The sequence below is a fragment of the Colobus angolensis genome, unplaced genomic scaffold (genome assembly GCF_000951035.1).
Source record: "Colobus angolensis palliatus isolate OR3802 unplaced genomic scaffold, Cang.pa_1.0 Scaffold248, whole genome shotgun sequence".
NCBI lineage: Eukaryota > Metazoa > Chordata > Mammalia > Primates > Cercopithecidae > Colobus > Colobus angolensis.
The window spans coordinates 902,843-917,129 of NW_012115688.1; the positions used below are offsets into that span (position 1 = coordinate 902,843).

General features: G+C 43.0%; 1 protein-coding gene across 1 annotated transcript in view; it reads right to left on the minus strand.

The window, feature by feature from the left end:
* The window catches only part of SYCE1L (synaptonemal complex central element protein 1-like), a 42,169-nt gene that overhangs the window by 5,320 nt on the left and 22,562 nt on the right, over window positions 1-14,287 (minus strand). Inside the window, exons 13-15 of the mRNA XM_011946031.1 lie at window positions 9,268-9,469; window positions 8,558-9,003; window positions 1,451-1,569 (exon numbers count right to left, since the gene is read on the minus strand). Coding sequence (XP_011801421.1) covers window positions 1,451-1,569; window positions 8,558-9,003; window positions 9,268-9,469 — 767 coding nt within the window. The remainder of the gene's footprint in view (window positions 1-1,450; window positions 1,570-8,557; window positions 9,004-9,267; window positions 9,470-14,287) is intronic.

Here is a 14,287-nt window from a genome sequence, read left to right on the forward strand (position 1 = left end):
AATTAGGTTTCCTCACCCATCTATTAAAAAAGGGGGGAAAAGACTGGGCGTGGGAGCTCATGCCTGTAATCCCAGCACTTTAGGAGGCAGGGTGATTACCTGAGGTCAAGAGTTTGAGACCAATCTGGCCAGCCTGGTGAAACCCCGTCTCTACTAAAAATACAAAAATTAGCCAGGTATGGTGGTGGGCACCTGTAATCCCAGCTACTCAGGAGGCTGAGCAGGAGAATCACTTGAACCTGGGAGGCGGAGGTGCAGTGAGCCAAGATCGCGCCACTACACTCCAGCCTGGGCAACAGGAACAAACCTCTGTATAAAAAAAAAAAAAAGATGGGAGAAAATGGCAAATGACGCACATAATTCTTGGTAGAATTAAATAATGTAAAACAGTATCAGTCCAAACCACATCATATAACTACTTCATGCATATAATTGTACCAAAAAAATGTATAAGTCCCTATAGTATCTGTGCAAGTCTCATTTTCAGTTATTTTTTTCACTATGTGGTCGCCAGTCAGGCTTTTCTTTTTCTCAAATAGACAAATATCCTTTTTGCCTAATGCTGTTACTTCTGTTTAGAATTACCCCATCTCCCATACACCCTCCTCCGTTAGTCTTTAGGTCTCAGATTAAATGTCACCATGTACAGAGGATCTTACTGATTTCTCTAAACTAGACTAGACTAGACTCCTGTAATCTCACTGGTAGTGCCCTGCAGTTCTTCAAAACCCTTTTCACAAAGTCATCACATCATTCTTTCTGTAATTATTTGTTGATTGTCTTTCTTCCCTGTTAGCTCCTTGAGGGCTAGAACAGAATCCTTCTTCATTGCAGTAGTTCTAGTATTGCCTACTACACTCACTGCTATGTTGCTGGTGGTTAAGTATTTGTTGAATGAAAGAATAAATGAATGAGTACAGTTTGGTAGCCAGACCTCTTATTTATTTGAACAACTGAAACAGAAGACAAACCACATGGGAAGATGCTGAGCTGAGATTTTGCAGCTGACTGCTGAAGCTGACTCTGAAATGAGGATCAGCATTCTGAATGTTCATTAGGGACTGCTCTTGGGATCAACTCCCATGGAAGAGAAAGAAAGGGGAAAAAAGGACGCAGGATTGAGCAGAGGGAGAAATTCCAACGAAAGCATTAGCCACCCTCATGGAGAGTTCTAAAGATGGGTTGACCCTTCCAAGCTGCCCCATGCTCAGCCACGAGGGTCAGGTCTTCATGACCGATGGGCTTTTTTACACTTCTAAGTCAGTTGATTATTGCATGTGGCCTCCCCCAAGAAGAGGCATAACTTTAATGGAGTTGACTCTTGCTGAGGGGGATATTGAAGGGGACTGACGCTGAGGGCAGCTTTCCAGCAGCAGCAGTACTTCATGCAGCTGCAGGATAAGCCCTCTGCTCCGAAAGTGGGATCCATGTGGTGCAGTGCAACATTCACCCTGATTGACAGCATTTCGGTACAGATGTTCTCTATCAGGTATCCTGAGGGGGCTTGACTTGGCACTGGGTTTGGTAGCAGGGACCTCAAGCTCTCTCTCCCACACTGGCTGCTGGTGACTATAGCCAGAGACCGTAAAAAGCACCCATTCATGAAATATATTTTCATGGCTTCTATCTGAGTTACAACCCATGAAGAAGCAATAACAATGCACAGATGGAAGGGAACCGAGTTCAGAATAAAGCGCACAATGGTTGTGAAGATCAATAGACTTGAGTTTAAATGGAGTATTAGCTATGAGAACTACAGAAGGCTGCAAACTTTCCAGAGCCTCAACCCCCTCATGGGCAAGAGGATCACTCAAAGTGCTAGTAAGAGTCTGTAACACAATAGGTACTTTCCATGTATGAATTCCCTTTCTACACTCCCCCCACCCCAACACACAAATGCACTTCAATCAGGCCTTTACCTTAACATCCCAACCATCCTCCACACTGGCTCTGGCACGCTAGATACCAGCTGCTTTCCTTGGTGGATTTACCTCTGGTTACGGAGCTTGCCCTATCCAATGTGGCTGCTGATGCTACTGCTGGACAGCAGTACCTGTTAGCAAGTCCTCATTTGCCTCTCTGGTTCCTTTATCCCATGATATATGCTCAGATATACAAAGATGATATTTAGTACCCAGGTATCTCTTTTTCATAGTAAATATTCTTAAATCCTTCAGACTCAGCTCTCATAATCCACACTTCAAAACCTCTATCATACTTGCCCCTTCCTCCATCTAAATGGGCTTTATTTTGTTAATATTCAACTCAAACTGAGTTTATTACACCTTTATAAAATGTCCTGAGCAAGGACAAGTTGGCACAACCATCCTTGTTCTGCATACTAGAGTTCTATCAATGTGTTTAAGGTGCAAAAACTGGTTTTTAAGAGTTATTAAACATTCCTCCACAATGTAATCTAAACCCTCAAGATCTGTTTCACAGCAACCTCTGCTAACTTGTTTATATCCTAACCCTGGTAGTTTGGCATCATATAAATTATTCACACATATCCCATGAGAATGTTGACTCTGACCTCTGTTTTCAGAGTTTCCATATACCAGTCCTCCTTTCTCCCTATGAACTATTTAAGGCTGGGATTTCTGCTGCACACCTTGAAGTATGGAAAATAGTGACACTGATGCATGCCTTCATTGCTCACAACTTTGTAGTGTGTTTACAGTGTTTATTTCAGTAAACTCTTTTCTAAACTTAAAGTTATTTTTAAAACATTTTTATTATCATATATGAAACCCTAGCACTACTTGTCCTCAAAAGAAGGTAAACAAATGTATTAAGGTCTAGAAAAATATATTTGCTTGTCAAAGGCTTTATTTGAAAGGGGACATTAGAAGTTTATAGATGTGTTTCTGGCATTTTAAGCCAAAATAAAATGTTTTTTAAAAAATGTATTTAAACAATTTTTGGAAATTTTTGAAAGGAGAATAACATTCTACCATGTGATTCAATGCTATTGAGTACCAGTGCCAAATAGATCACAAGTGAGAGTTGTCCCACACTTTGGGGAAACATCTAAGCCACTGATAAAAAGTATGACATTGACGGATTATTTAGTATTCTTAGCTGGGATCCAGGGCGAACACATAGATATGCTTATCATTCCCGTCAAAGCACAGACGTCATAATCCCCTTAATGAGGAAGGGAGAGAAACTGACATCTTATTTTATCTTTCAACAACTTTATTAAAACTGGGATTATCTGACTTTCTAATTTACAAGTGATGTAGTTGAAGATTAGAGAGCGAAATAATTTGTCCTGGGTCACATTTTTAATTGTGAGGAAGATTCCAGGTTTGAACCCAAAATTCCTGACTCCAAAGGGTATTTTTATTCCAACACAAAAAGTGGAAGAATTCAAGAACTCTTCCCCGTGACAGTTCAAGAATTCTCAAACCTGGGCATTAGAATCACCTGGCAGGCTTGTTAAATCCAAATTGCTGGGCTCTGCCCCAGTTTCTAATTCAATAGATCTGGGGTGAGACCCAATAATTTGCATTTCTAATAAGTTCCCAGGTGATGCTGATGCTGTTATTCCAGGGATCACATTTCCAGAAGCACTATCAGTCAATAGGTATCCTTTTATGTCTGAATAAATGGTTTGCAACTCCAACTGCACATAACCAACTGAAAAATTTTAAAATAAATATACTCGGGTATTATCCTAAACTGAGTGAATTATACCTTCTGAAGGGGATTCTGGGCACTTCAGAGCACTGCTACTGATTGCAGCATGTAGCGTGTTTTGAGAATCAGTGGGCCACAGCAAATACACAGGGGTTCCAAGGCTTACAGTTACTAACACAAATGTATTAGTCCATTTTCACACTGCTATAAATACCTGAGACGGAATAATTTATAATGAAAGAGGTTTAATTGACTCACCATTCTGCATGGCTGCGAAGGCCTCAGGAAACTTAAAATCATGGTGGGAGGTGAAGGGGGAGGCAAGGCACTTCTTACATGGCAGCAACAGGAGAAAGACAGAAGGGAAAACTGCCCCTTGTACACCATCAGATCTCGTGAGAACTCCCTCACTGTCACAGGAACAGCATGGGGGGAACCGCCCCATGATCCAACCACCTCTCGCCACCAACTTCTTACATGGCAGCAACAGGAGAAAGAGAGAAGGGAAAACTGCCCCTTGTAAACCATCAGATCTCGTGAGAACTCCCTCACTGTCTCAGGAACAGCATGGGGGAACCGCCCCCATGATCCAACCACCTCTCGCCACCAGGTTCCTGTCCTGACACATGGGGACTACAATTCGAGATGAGATTTGGGTGGGGACACAAAGCCAAACCATACCAGCAAGTGTGTTTCTGATGGTTATTACCTTTGTTCTCTAGCCTTGCTTCAGATGAATAACTGAACTGTTGAGATTTTCCTCTGATTTGGTCTCCAGGCCTCTCTGGAGAGTGGCGATAAAGCTTGGCTCTCCTAGGGCTCCAGGGGAGGTGTTCACAGGTGTTTACAGCGTGTCTTTCACATGATGCTTCTTTATCCTGATTGACAGCCTAATGCCTGAGTCTGATCCATAGCCAGCTGTCTCTCTCAAAGGAAATCTGGCAGACACGCTTTGTGGCTCTTGTCTGATCTGTGTCCAGTTTATTTCTGCCAAGATAGCTACTCCCTAGGAGAGCGTGTTGTAAGTGATAACACTCCTGGAGCCTCCGGACCTTGCATTTTGGTTTTCCTATTCTTCTTATGTCTTACCTAGTAAGGTTTAGGTGTGCCAGTCAGGAGAGACAGAAGGAAAATGGGAAACCGAAATGCATGACATGAGAGAGAGATGACCAGCAGGAGCACACCTTTATCAAGGTCTAGGGGCTCCAGAAGTGTTCTCACTTAGGCTTTCCACAGGGGGTTGTGAATTTGCTAGTTTAAGGAAAACACGTGTGAGAAGGGGGAACGTACCTACACGACTCTGGCGTTGGCCATTGGGTTTTTACCACGATCAATAGCTGGGGGACATGTTGGGTTTGGATTCAGTGGGATGAGGAACAAGTGGGCTATATTGCAAACAGCCACATGGGGAGAGGAAGTTTTAACTAGGCCAAAGGTGACAGGGTACAACTGGACTTCAAACAACTTATGTCCGGCCTAACAATGGATGCAAAGGCAGCAACTGTATTAAACAAATTTATGACATAGAGATAACCCAGAAAGGGTCATCTGTTTGTGTACTCTTAGCGTGCATGGGAATAGAGATAGAAAAATTGCTTACTTCATGATCCACATCAGAGAAGAAACTGTTCTTCTGATAGAACCTATTCAAATGTATGTTGACTTTCTGCTTGGCATCTTGGAGCAATAGGAAAGTGTATGTTTCTATTGCTGGAAAGCCCTCTCAATCTCACAATCAGGCCCAAGCCCCCTTTGGGGTGTGTAGGTAATCTGTATTTCCATGCCAGCACTGGCCTAGTTACAGTACTAGGAATTTGTTCTGAATAACTGCAACATTTCTGACTTCCACCTCCTTCTAGACTCCCAGGGCTGTCAACAAGTCATATCTTTCATCCTCATCAGCTCCTTTTACATTCCCACAGCAAGAAAGGAAAAGCAGCCAATGATGTATTTTGTTAACAAGCCACTGGGGACACCCTGGAGCCAGTATAAAAAAAAAGCATGCCTGGCTGGGCACGGTGGCTCACGCCTGTAATCCCAGCAGTTTGGGAGGCCAAGGCGGGCAGATCACTTGAGGTCAGGAGTTCGAGACCAGCCTGGCCAACATGGTGAGACCTCTCCCGTCCCTATTAAAACTACAAAAATTAGCCGGACATGGTGGCACGTGCCTGTAATCCCAGCTACTCAGGAGGCTGAGGCAGGAGAATCGCTTGAACTCGGGAGGCAGAGTTTGCAGTAAGCTGAGATCACATCAGTGCACTCTGGACTGGGTGACAGAGAGAGACTCCATCTCAATAAATAAATAAAAGCAAGCCTCAAACTTACTCCAGCCAAAGGCCAAAGAAACTGGAGAATTTAAGCACAGTAAGAGTCCAATCAAAGGAGAAAAAATATGCAATAATTGGAACAAAGTTTAAAATACATCATTATTAACTAAAATGGGATATTGGAGCAGTGAGGGGTTGACTAGTAAAAAGCAAAGAGAACGCTAAAGAACATAGAAATAGCCGACCTATGGAGCAGCCACTGCCTGCAAGGCTGAGCTGGAGTGTCCAAGGGAGACCCTCTACCCACAGGGTGAGGTCAGGTCCTGGTTGGAGAGGTCATGGCTGTGACTTACTGAAGGGCAAATAAGTTGCTGTAGTGCTGCCTTTGTAGAACTTCCTGGAAATCCGCCCTTTAAACCTTACCAGAAATCCATCTTCTAAGGTGTTGGGGAACGCTGTTCATGGAGCGGTATCTCTCTAGAGTCACTGCTACAAAACTACCAAAGGTGGTGTCTTGGGACGCTGCTGGCTGCCATGCACTGCATGAGCCTGCGCTGGAGAAGTCGTCCACCCTGCAGGAACCTACCTAGCCGGAACACCAGAACCAAAGCGGAAACGTCTCCCCGGCACCCTCTACTGAGCAAAGCTTAACATCGCATCAGCTGGCAAAGGAAACTGTTTCAAAGGCCTGATCCATTTTCACAAAGCAGGTGGTAAAGGTGCATTTGGAGCTGAGAAGCAATACATTGTTAACTGGCATATACACCCAATCCTATCGGTCAGTAGATGAAGACTGTTCTGAGGCTTAGGGAGGCAGAAATTCTTTCTGCAACACTTCTAGCCCACCACACATATAGGCCAGGCATGTTTCAGCATCCAGGGAAAAATGTAATGCAAAGGAATTTATGTCCTGACAGATGGAAGCTGGCCTGGCGTGCACTGAGGTATAAGAGAAGTGAGTATGGGTAGACACTGACCCTATCTGCTAGAACCAGTATTCCATTTTCCACCTGCAATAAGATCATGATTGTGTTCATGCACAAGCAGGCCAACCCTATCCAGAATCCCATAAGAGGATGTGTTTCCTGGCTCTTCTCCCAGTTGTAAGATTGTCAGTCAGGGTCTAATCAGATAAAAAGAAAGAATTTATTTACAGCAGAGGGAATATAATTGCAGGTGTGATGGTTAATTTTAATATGTCACCTTGACTGGGATAGGAGACAGCCAGAGAGATAGAAAAATATTACTTCTTGTTGTGTCTGTGAGGCTGTTTCTGGAAGAGAGTAGCATTTGAATCAGTCCACTAAGGGAAAAAGACTCGCCCACACCAGTGTTGGGGGTTATCATCTCATCTATTGAGGGCCCATCTGAATAAGACAAAAAGGCAGAAGAAAGGTAAATTGACTGTCATTTTGAGCTGGGACATCCATCTTTTTTTGCCCTCAGACATCAGAGCTCCTGATTCTCAGGCCTTCAGACTCCAGGGACTTACGCCAGTGCCTCAGTCTCAGAGTGGGAGTTATACCACTGGCTCCTCTCTTTCTCAGTTCTTCCAACTTGCACTGAATTACATTCCGACTTTCCTGGTTCTCCAGCTTGCAGATGGTATATTGTGGGACCTCTCGGCCACCATAGTCACATGAGCCAATTCCCATAATAATTCTCCAAGATGTGTGTTTGTGTGTGTATATGTGTGTATCTTTTTGGTTCTTTTCCTCTGGAGAACCTGAACTAATACAGCAAGGAATTGCAGGTGCTAGAGGATCTGAGAACCAAACATAGGACTAGCAGTTAAAAACAGATTCTCACTGGGAGGCCAAGGTGGGTCTGGAGTTTGAGACCAGCCTGGAGAACACGGTGAAACCCTGTCTCTACTAAAAAAGAAAATGCAGAAATTAGCTGGCCGTGGTGGCAGGCATCTGTAATCCCAGCTCCTTGGGAGGCTGAGACAGGAGAATCACTAGAACCTGGGAGGTAGAGATGCAATGAGCCAAGATCATGCCACTGCAATCTAGCCTGAGCGACTGGGAGACTCCATCTCAAAAAAAAAAAAAAAAAAAAGAAAGAGAGAGAAATTATCAGGGAGGCAGAGTTACCGGTGCCCACAGTCTGGGATCACTCGATGGAGGCTGCAAGCAGAAAGGCAGAATAGATTTGTCTAGGAGGAAGTAGAGTCACTGAGAAAAAGCCATCATTATTCTAATGTTGCTTTCTTCTGGATGACCCCACTCAGAACACAGATGGCTGGAATCTTAGACAATACAGCTTACAGGGAAAAGGAAAGGAATGTCTGTGAAGGCAAACAATCTCCAAACTGGAAAATTAGGCAAGATTGTTGGCTGAAGACACGGAGTTATGTAGGTTGTTATTCCATAAAAAGGAAGAAAAATGCTGCATGAAAGATTGGATATATTGAAGAAAAAGGCATGGATGGAAAACATCCGTAACTTTCACACTATGAAACAGGATAACTGAGGGTGGTATTGCTCTTAATTTCTTTAAAGATGTGAGACTGACTTTATCTTCGGAGGCAGTGAGTTTGATTCAAGTATTAACTTCCATCTGATTGTAATAATAGTGAATTTTTAAATTCAGGGTGTCGCCTCTTTTTTCCCCCTTTTTTTGGAATAAACCTCTGGAATTCTTACTGCTTCCAGAAGCTATTTTAATCTTCAGACCTTGGAGGGTATTCATATCTGATCTTATAAGAATAATGTAACACTTGGGGGCAAAGATGCAGCCAAGTAGCTCAGCACTGGAAGCTAAGATGAAGAAGACCTCCATGGCTTCCAGGACCTTCCCCTTGGTGCTATGGGCAACAGGGAGGGAGGTGACCCAGGCACTGCAGAACACCAGCATGCTGAACATCAAGAACTTGGATTTACTGAAGGTGTCAGGCAAACCCATGGCCAGGAAAGCCAAGGTAAAGCTCCCCAGGGTCAAGGAGCCCAGGTATCCTAGGACATGGTAGAAGGCAGTGCTGAAACCCTCGTTGCGTGTGAGAACTACAGATCCAAGCTTAGAGAGTGTGTCTGTGTCAATGAAGGGAGCAAAGTTTCTCAGCCCGAGTCGACAGATCAGGAGGTAGATTCCACTTGGATCAGGGAGAATATAAAAAGGACAAAATTAGGAGATCCTGATACCAATCACCATCTTATTCTCCCTGGCATTCTGGCCTTCAGAGCCAGAACTACAGTGATGGTTTTGGTCAGAATGATAGAAACACAACTCTAAATGTTATCTGTTGGAGTCACCAGGTAACTGTGTGGGGTGGTGGCCAATAAAGAGGGCGGAGCAGAGGAAGAACAGTGTGAGGGAGGTCGGACTTTCAGCAGAATGTATCTGAAAGTCCATGTACTGGCTTTGACTGAGGGGATTTCCTGATGCTTCACAAATACCCCAAGGACCATTGTAGTATGGACAGAGAAGCACAGCTGTGCAGGCCAGAGCCATCCCCAAAGGGTCTTCAAAAGCCAAGAAGTTCACATCCTTTGGAAGACAGTAAATTCTCTGAGTATTCTGATATTGATCATCTGGACACTTCTTATATTGAATAGTATCTGAAAAACAAAGCAATGGTTTTTTGTTTAAGGTTCATAAATTCTTACTGATTCCCAGAAACAAAAAGTCATTTTTGGCGTTGCAGGGCACTTTGTCCGATCAGTGCTATACTCTAATGTCATGCTAAAAGCATGTTACAGAAGCAATAATTTCAGGCTAACATGCCAATTCTCTCCTTGGTTTTATTTCCCAAAATAACATTTTCTCTCATTGTTCATTTTTCCACATGCCAGTAAATTATTTTCCATTTTATTTCATAATGAAAGCATTATACTCCCTTAAAAATTTAAATATCCATTCTCTAAGCCAAGAGTCCACAAACTATAGCCTACAGGTCAAATCTAGCCATTACTAATTTTATAGGGCTTATAATCTATGAATGTTTTAATACTTTTAGATGGTTGCATTTTAAATGGTTATACAAGCATTTACATATTTTCAGTTTCACCTCTTGGCTTGCAAAATCTAAAATATTTACTATCTGGCCCTCTAAGAAAAACATTTGCTGAACTCTGCCTTGTCCTGGATTATTTACACAAATGGCAATTATTTTCTGAGAATTTACACTGAACCCCATGCCTTATTAAGAATGGGGACCTGTTCAACTTTTAACAGGTATCAAAGAGCCCCTCAGGTTTTAATAGTTAAATATTTCTTAGTGTATCCCTTCCACATTTCGAGGAAGAATTCAATCAGCTTGATGTGGCAGGAAAGGTCTTAATCATCTTGTTTGTACATAGGTTTCTGACCTTATCTTTTGTCCTAAACCAAACACTGTATCCAAAGATTCTGATGTAGAAATTTATGTATCATACTCACAGCGCTCGTGCCTTCTCTCTTCGCCATGACCTTCTTCTGCAGGGAGTTTCCTTTGCTCTCTTCTTTGCTTGACTAACTCCCACTTGCCTTTATTTAATAACGTAGTCAGCATTACCTGCATTACGGTGTGCCTGCATGCCTCCCCAGACTCTAGTAAGTACCTGTGTCTTTGAACCCTTTGTCCTGGGTTGCCTTTCTCATCAGGCTATGAATTATCGATGACAGTATAGTTTTATTAAACAAACACTGAAAAATTGGTACCCACATAGACGGTCAAGAAACATATGGAGAGAAATATTCATAAAAATACATTTATTGTCCGGGCGTGGTGACTCACGCCTGTAATTTCCACACTTTGGGAGTCCAAGGTGGGTGGATCACCTGAGGTAAGGAGTTCGAGACCAGCTAGGCCAAAATGGTGAAAACCCATCTCTACTAAAAACACAAAAAATTAGCTGGGTGAGATGGCAGGTGCCTGTAATTCCAGCTACTGGAGAGGCTGAGGCAGGAAGAATCATTTGAACCTGGGAGGCAGGGGTTGCAGTGAGCCAAGATCATGCCACTGCACTCCAACCTGGGCAACAGAGCCAGACTCCGTCTCAAAAAAAAAAAAAAAAATTACAATAATTTGTTGTAGCAATATTATTATCAGGTAAAATAAAATTCAAAGAGATATACAGAGGAGAAAAACACATAAAATAAAAATTACACCAGGTTTGGTGACTCACGCCTACAATCCCAGCATGTTGGGAGGCTGAGGCAGGTGGATCACCTGAGGCTGGGAGTTCGAGACCAGCCTGACCAACATGGAGAAACCCCGTCTCTACTAAAAATACAAAATTAGCTGGGTGTGGTGGCACATGCCTGTAATCCCAGCTATCCGGGAGGCTGAGGCAGGAGAATTGCTTGAACCCAGGAATCAGAGGTTGCAGTGAACCGAGATTGCACCATTGCACTACAGCCTGGGCAACAAGAGTGACACTCCGTCTGAAAAAAAATAAAAATTAAATAGATAAAACACCATTTTCTCCTTTAGAAGACTCAATATAATGATATTAATTTCCTGCATGTTCAAGTATGAATTTCATTCAATACAAATATCAAATAATGATAATTATAGGGTTTTGTTGTTGTTGTTGTTGTTGTTATTGTTGTTGTTTTCAAAACGGAGTCTCACTCTGTCACCCAGGCTTGAGTGCAGTGGATCCATCTCGTCTCACTGCAACCTCTGCCTCCCAGGTTCAAGTGATTCTCCTGCCTCAGCCACCCGAGTTGCTGGTACTACAGGCTCATGCCATCACGCCCAGCGATTTTTTTTGTATTTTTAGTAGAGATGGGATTTCACCATGTTAGCCAGGATTTCCTGGCTTGATTTCCTGACCTCGTGATCTGCCTGCCTTGGCCTCCCAAAGTGCTGGAATTACAGGTGTGAACCACCTTGCCCAGCTGGTTTTTTTTTCTTTTCCTTTTTTTGGAAATAGACAATATGATTCTAGAGTGTGCATAGGAAAGAAACTATCCTGGAAAAATTCTGAAACAGTAGAAAAACATGGAGGAGGTCACACCGAGTGAGTTTCATAACATTCTTTAAGGGTATAATAATAAAAGGTTTGGTATTTGTGTATAAATAGGTAACTAGATAAAGGAATGGAATAAACGGTTCAGAAATTGACCAAAATAGATATGATTATTTGGTATATGGCAAGGATGGCATTGCATTTGGGGGGGATACATGGGCTCTTCAGTAAATTCTCTCCAGATTATGTACAGACACAAAATAAATTCCAAATAGTTCAAATATAAACTAAATTGTAAAAATATTAGGGGCCGGGAGCAGTGGCTCACACCTGTAATCCCAGCACTTTTGGAGGTTGAGGTGGGTGGATCACCTGAGGTCAGGAGTTTCAGACCAGCCTGGCCAACATGGTGAAACCCCATCTCTATTAAAAACACAAAAATTAGCTGGATGTGATGGTGGGTGCCTGTAATCCTAGCTCCTGAGGAGGCTGATGCAGAATTGCTTGAACCTGGAAGGCAGGGGTTGCAGTGAGCCGAGATTGCACCACTGTACTCCAGCCTGGGCAACAGAGCAAGACTCCACCTTACTTACTAAATAAATAAATAAATAAATAAATAAATAAATAAATAAATAAATAAATGTAATAGGAATGGCGACTTAACATACAGTTGGCAGGAGGGTGGACAAGCGGTCTCCTCAGGGCAGGGTCCTGGCTTGTGCTGTGGGCACCACAGGGGGAAGAACAGCCCTGTGCTGTCCTCTGGGTAGTAGGAGACTGGAATTGGGACATTTGGGGTTGTATGTTTTTTGAAGCGTTTGATTTTTAAACAATAAAACGTCCTTAAAAAAAGGTAACCACTGAGAAAGATATTCAGTCTCATAGTAGAAGAGAATTTATAGGTAATGGGCATTTTACATAATGCAGGTTTAATAAGACTTTAGAAATAAGAAGACACATGGAAAGTAAAACAGGCTTTCCAAACATCAGGCACAAAATATAAAGACAATGACTCCAGCGAAGAAGGTTGTTAAATTCCTACTGGCTTTCATAAGATACAGTTGGAAGGAATCTTTGTAACTCTTAACTAGGTTTGATCACAGAAGTAAAACATGACTGCACACACTTGGAAGAAATGAAGTAATTTTAGCAGGGTGCAGTGACTCACGCCTATAATCTTAGTTTTTTGGGAGGCTGAGGCGGGTGGATCATTTGAATTCAGGAGTTTGAGACCAGCCTGGCCAATATGGTGAAATTTTGTCTCTACTAAAACTACAAAAATTAGCCAGGCATGGTGGCGGGCACCTGTAGTCCCAGCTACTTGGGAGACTGAGACAGGAGAATTGCTTGAACCGGGGAGGCGGAGGTTGCAGTGGGCCAAGATCGCGCCACTGCATTCTAGCCTGGGTGATAGAGTGAGAGTCCATCTCAAACAATAAATAAATAAAAATAAAAATAAAAAAGAAATCAATTAACTTTAAAGTTAACACCAAGGAAGCATTGCAAGACAAAAAACAGGCACCTAGGCTAATCAAATTGTCTGCATCTAATAATAACTTGATAAGGAAAGGAAGAAGAATGGAACTACTGTAATCTCGGGGTAAATGTTACTCAAGATCCCAATAAGAAAGATGCTGAGTAGGATTACGGTGAGTAATAGGTCACAAAAACAGAGTTTGAGTTTTGTAGAAAAATGGAAAATGAAGTCTATGTACTTGTGAATTTTGTAGATATTGCAAATATGTTAATTCTGCCACTGACCAGTCCCTTAAAACAGCTGGTAGATCAGCAAATAGAATATGCATAGACCTCTTACTGGTCTACTCACTGGTTAGCATCACTGCTTAACAAGACCCTGGAATGGAGAAAAGTAAGAGCTCAATATCCAGGTTCCCAGGAAAAGGTGGCCTGTGATTGTATTCAGCTATACTCGATGTTTCAATTGCCGTCTGCAATCTAAATAGAACATAACATTGAGAGATCTAAAAAGAAATGGTGGATACTGCTGATTCTCTGAAACATAACATGCTACATGTCCTCAAAACCTTACGAACGGCCGGCACGGCGGCTCACGCCTATAATCCCAGCACTTCGGGAGACCAAGGCGGGTGGATCACTTGAGGTCAGGCATTTGAGACAGCCTGGCCAACATGGTGAAACCCCGTCACTACTAAAATTACAAAAATTAGTCGGGCGTGGTGGCACATGCCTGTAATCCCAGCTACTTGGGAGGCTGAGGCAGGAAAATTGCTTGAACCTCGGCGGCGGAGGTTGCCGTGAGCCGAGGTCATGCCACAGCATTCCAGCCTGGGCGACAGAGCGAGACTCCGTCTCAGAAAACAAATAAACAAAATTATTAGCTGGGCGTGGTGACGGGCGCCTGTAATCCCAGCTACTCGGGAGGCTGAGGTAGGAGAATCACTTGAACCGGGGAGGCGGAGGTTGCAGTGAGCCGAGATAGTGCCACTGCACTCCAGCCTC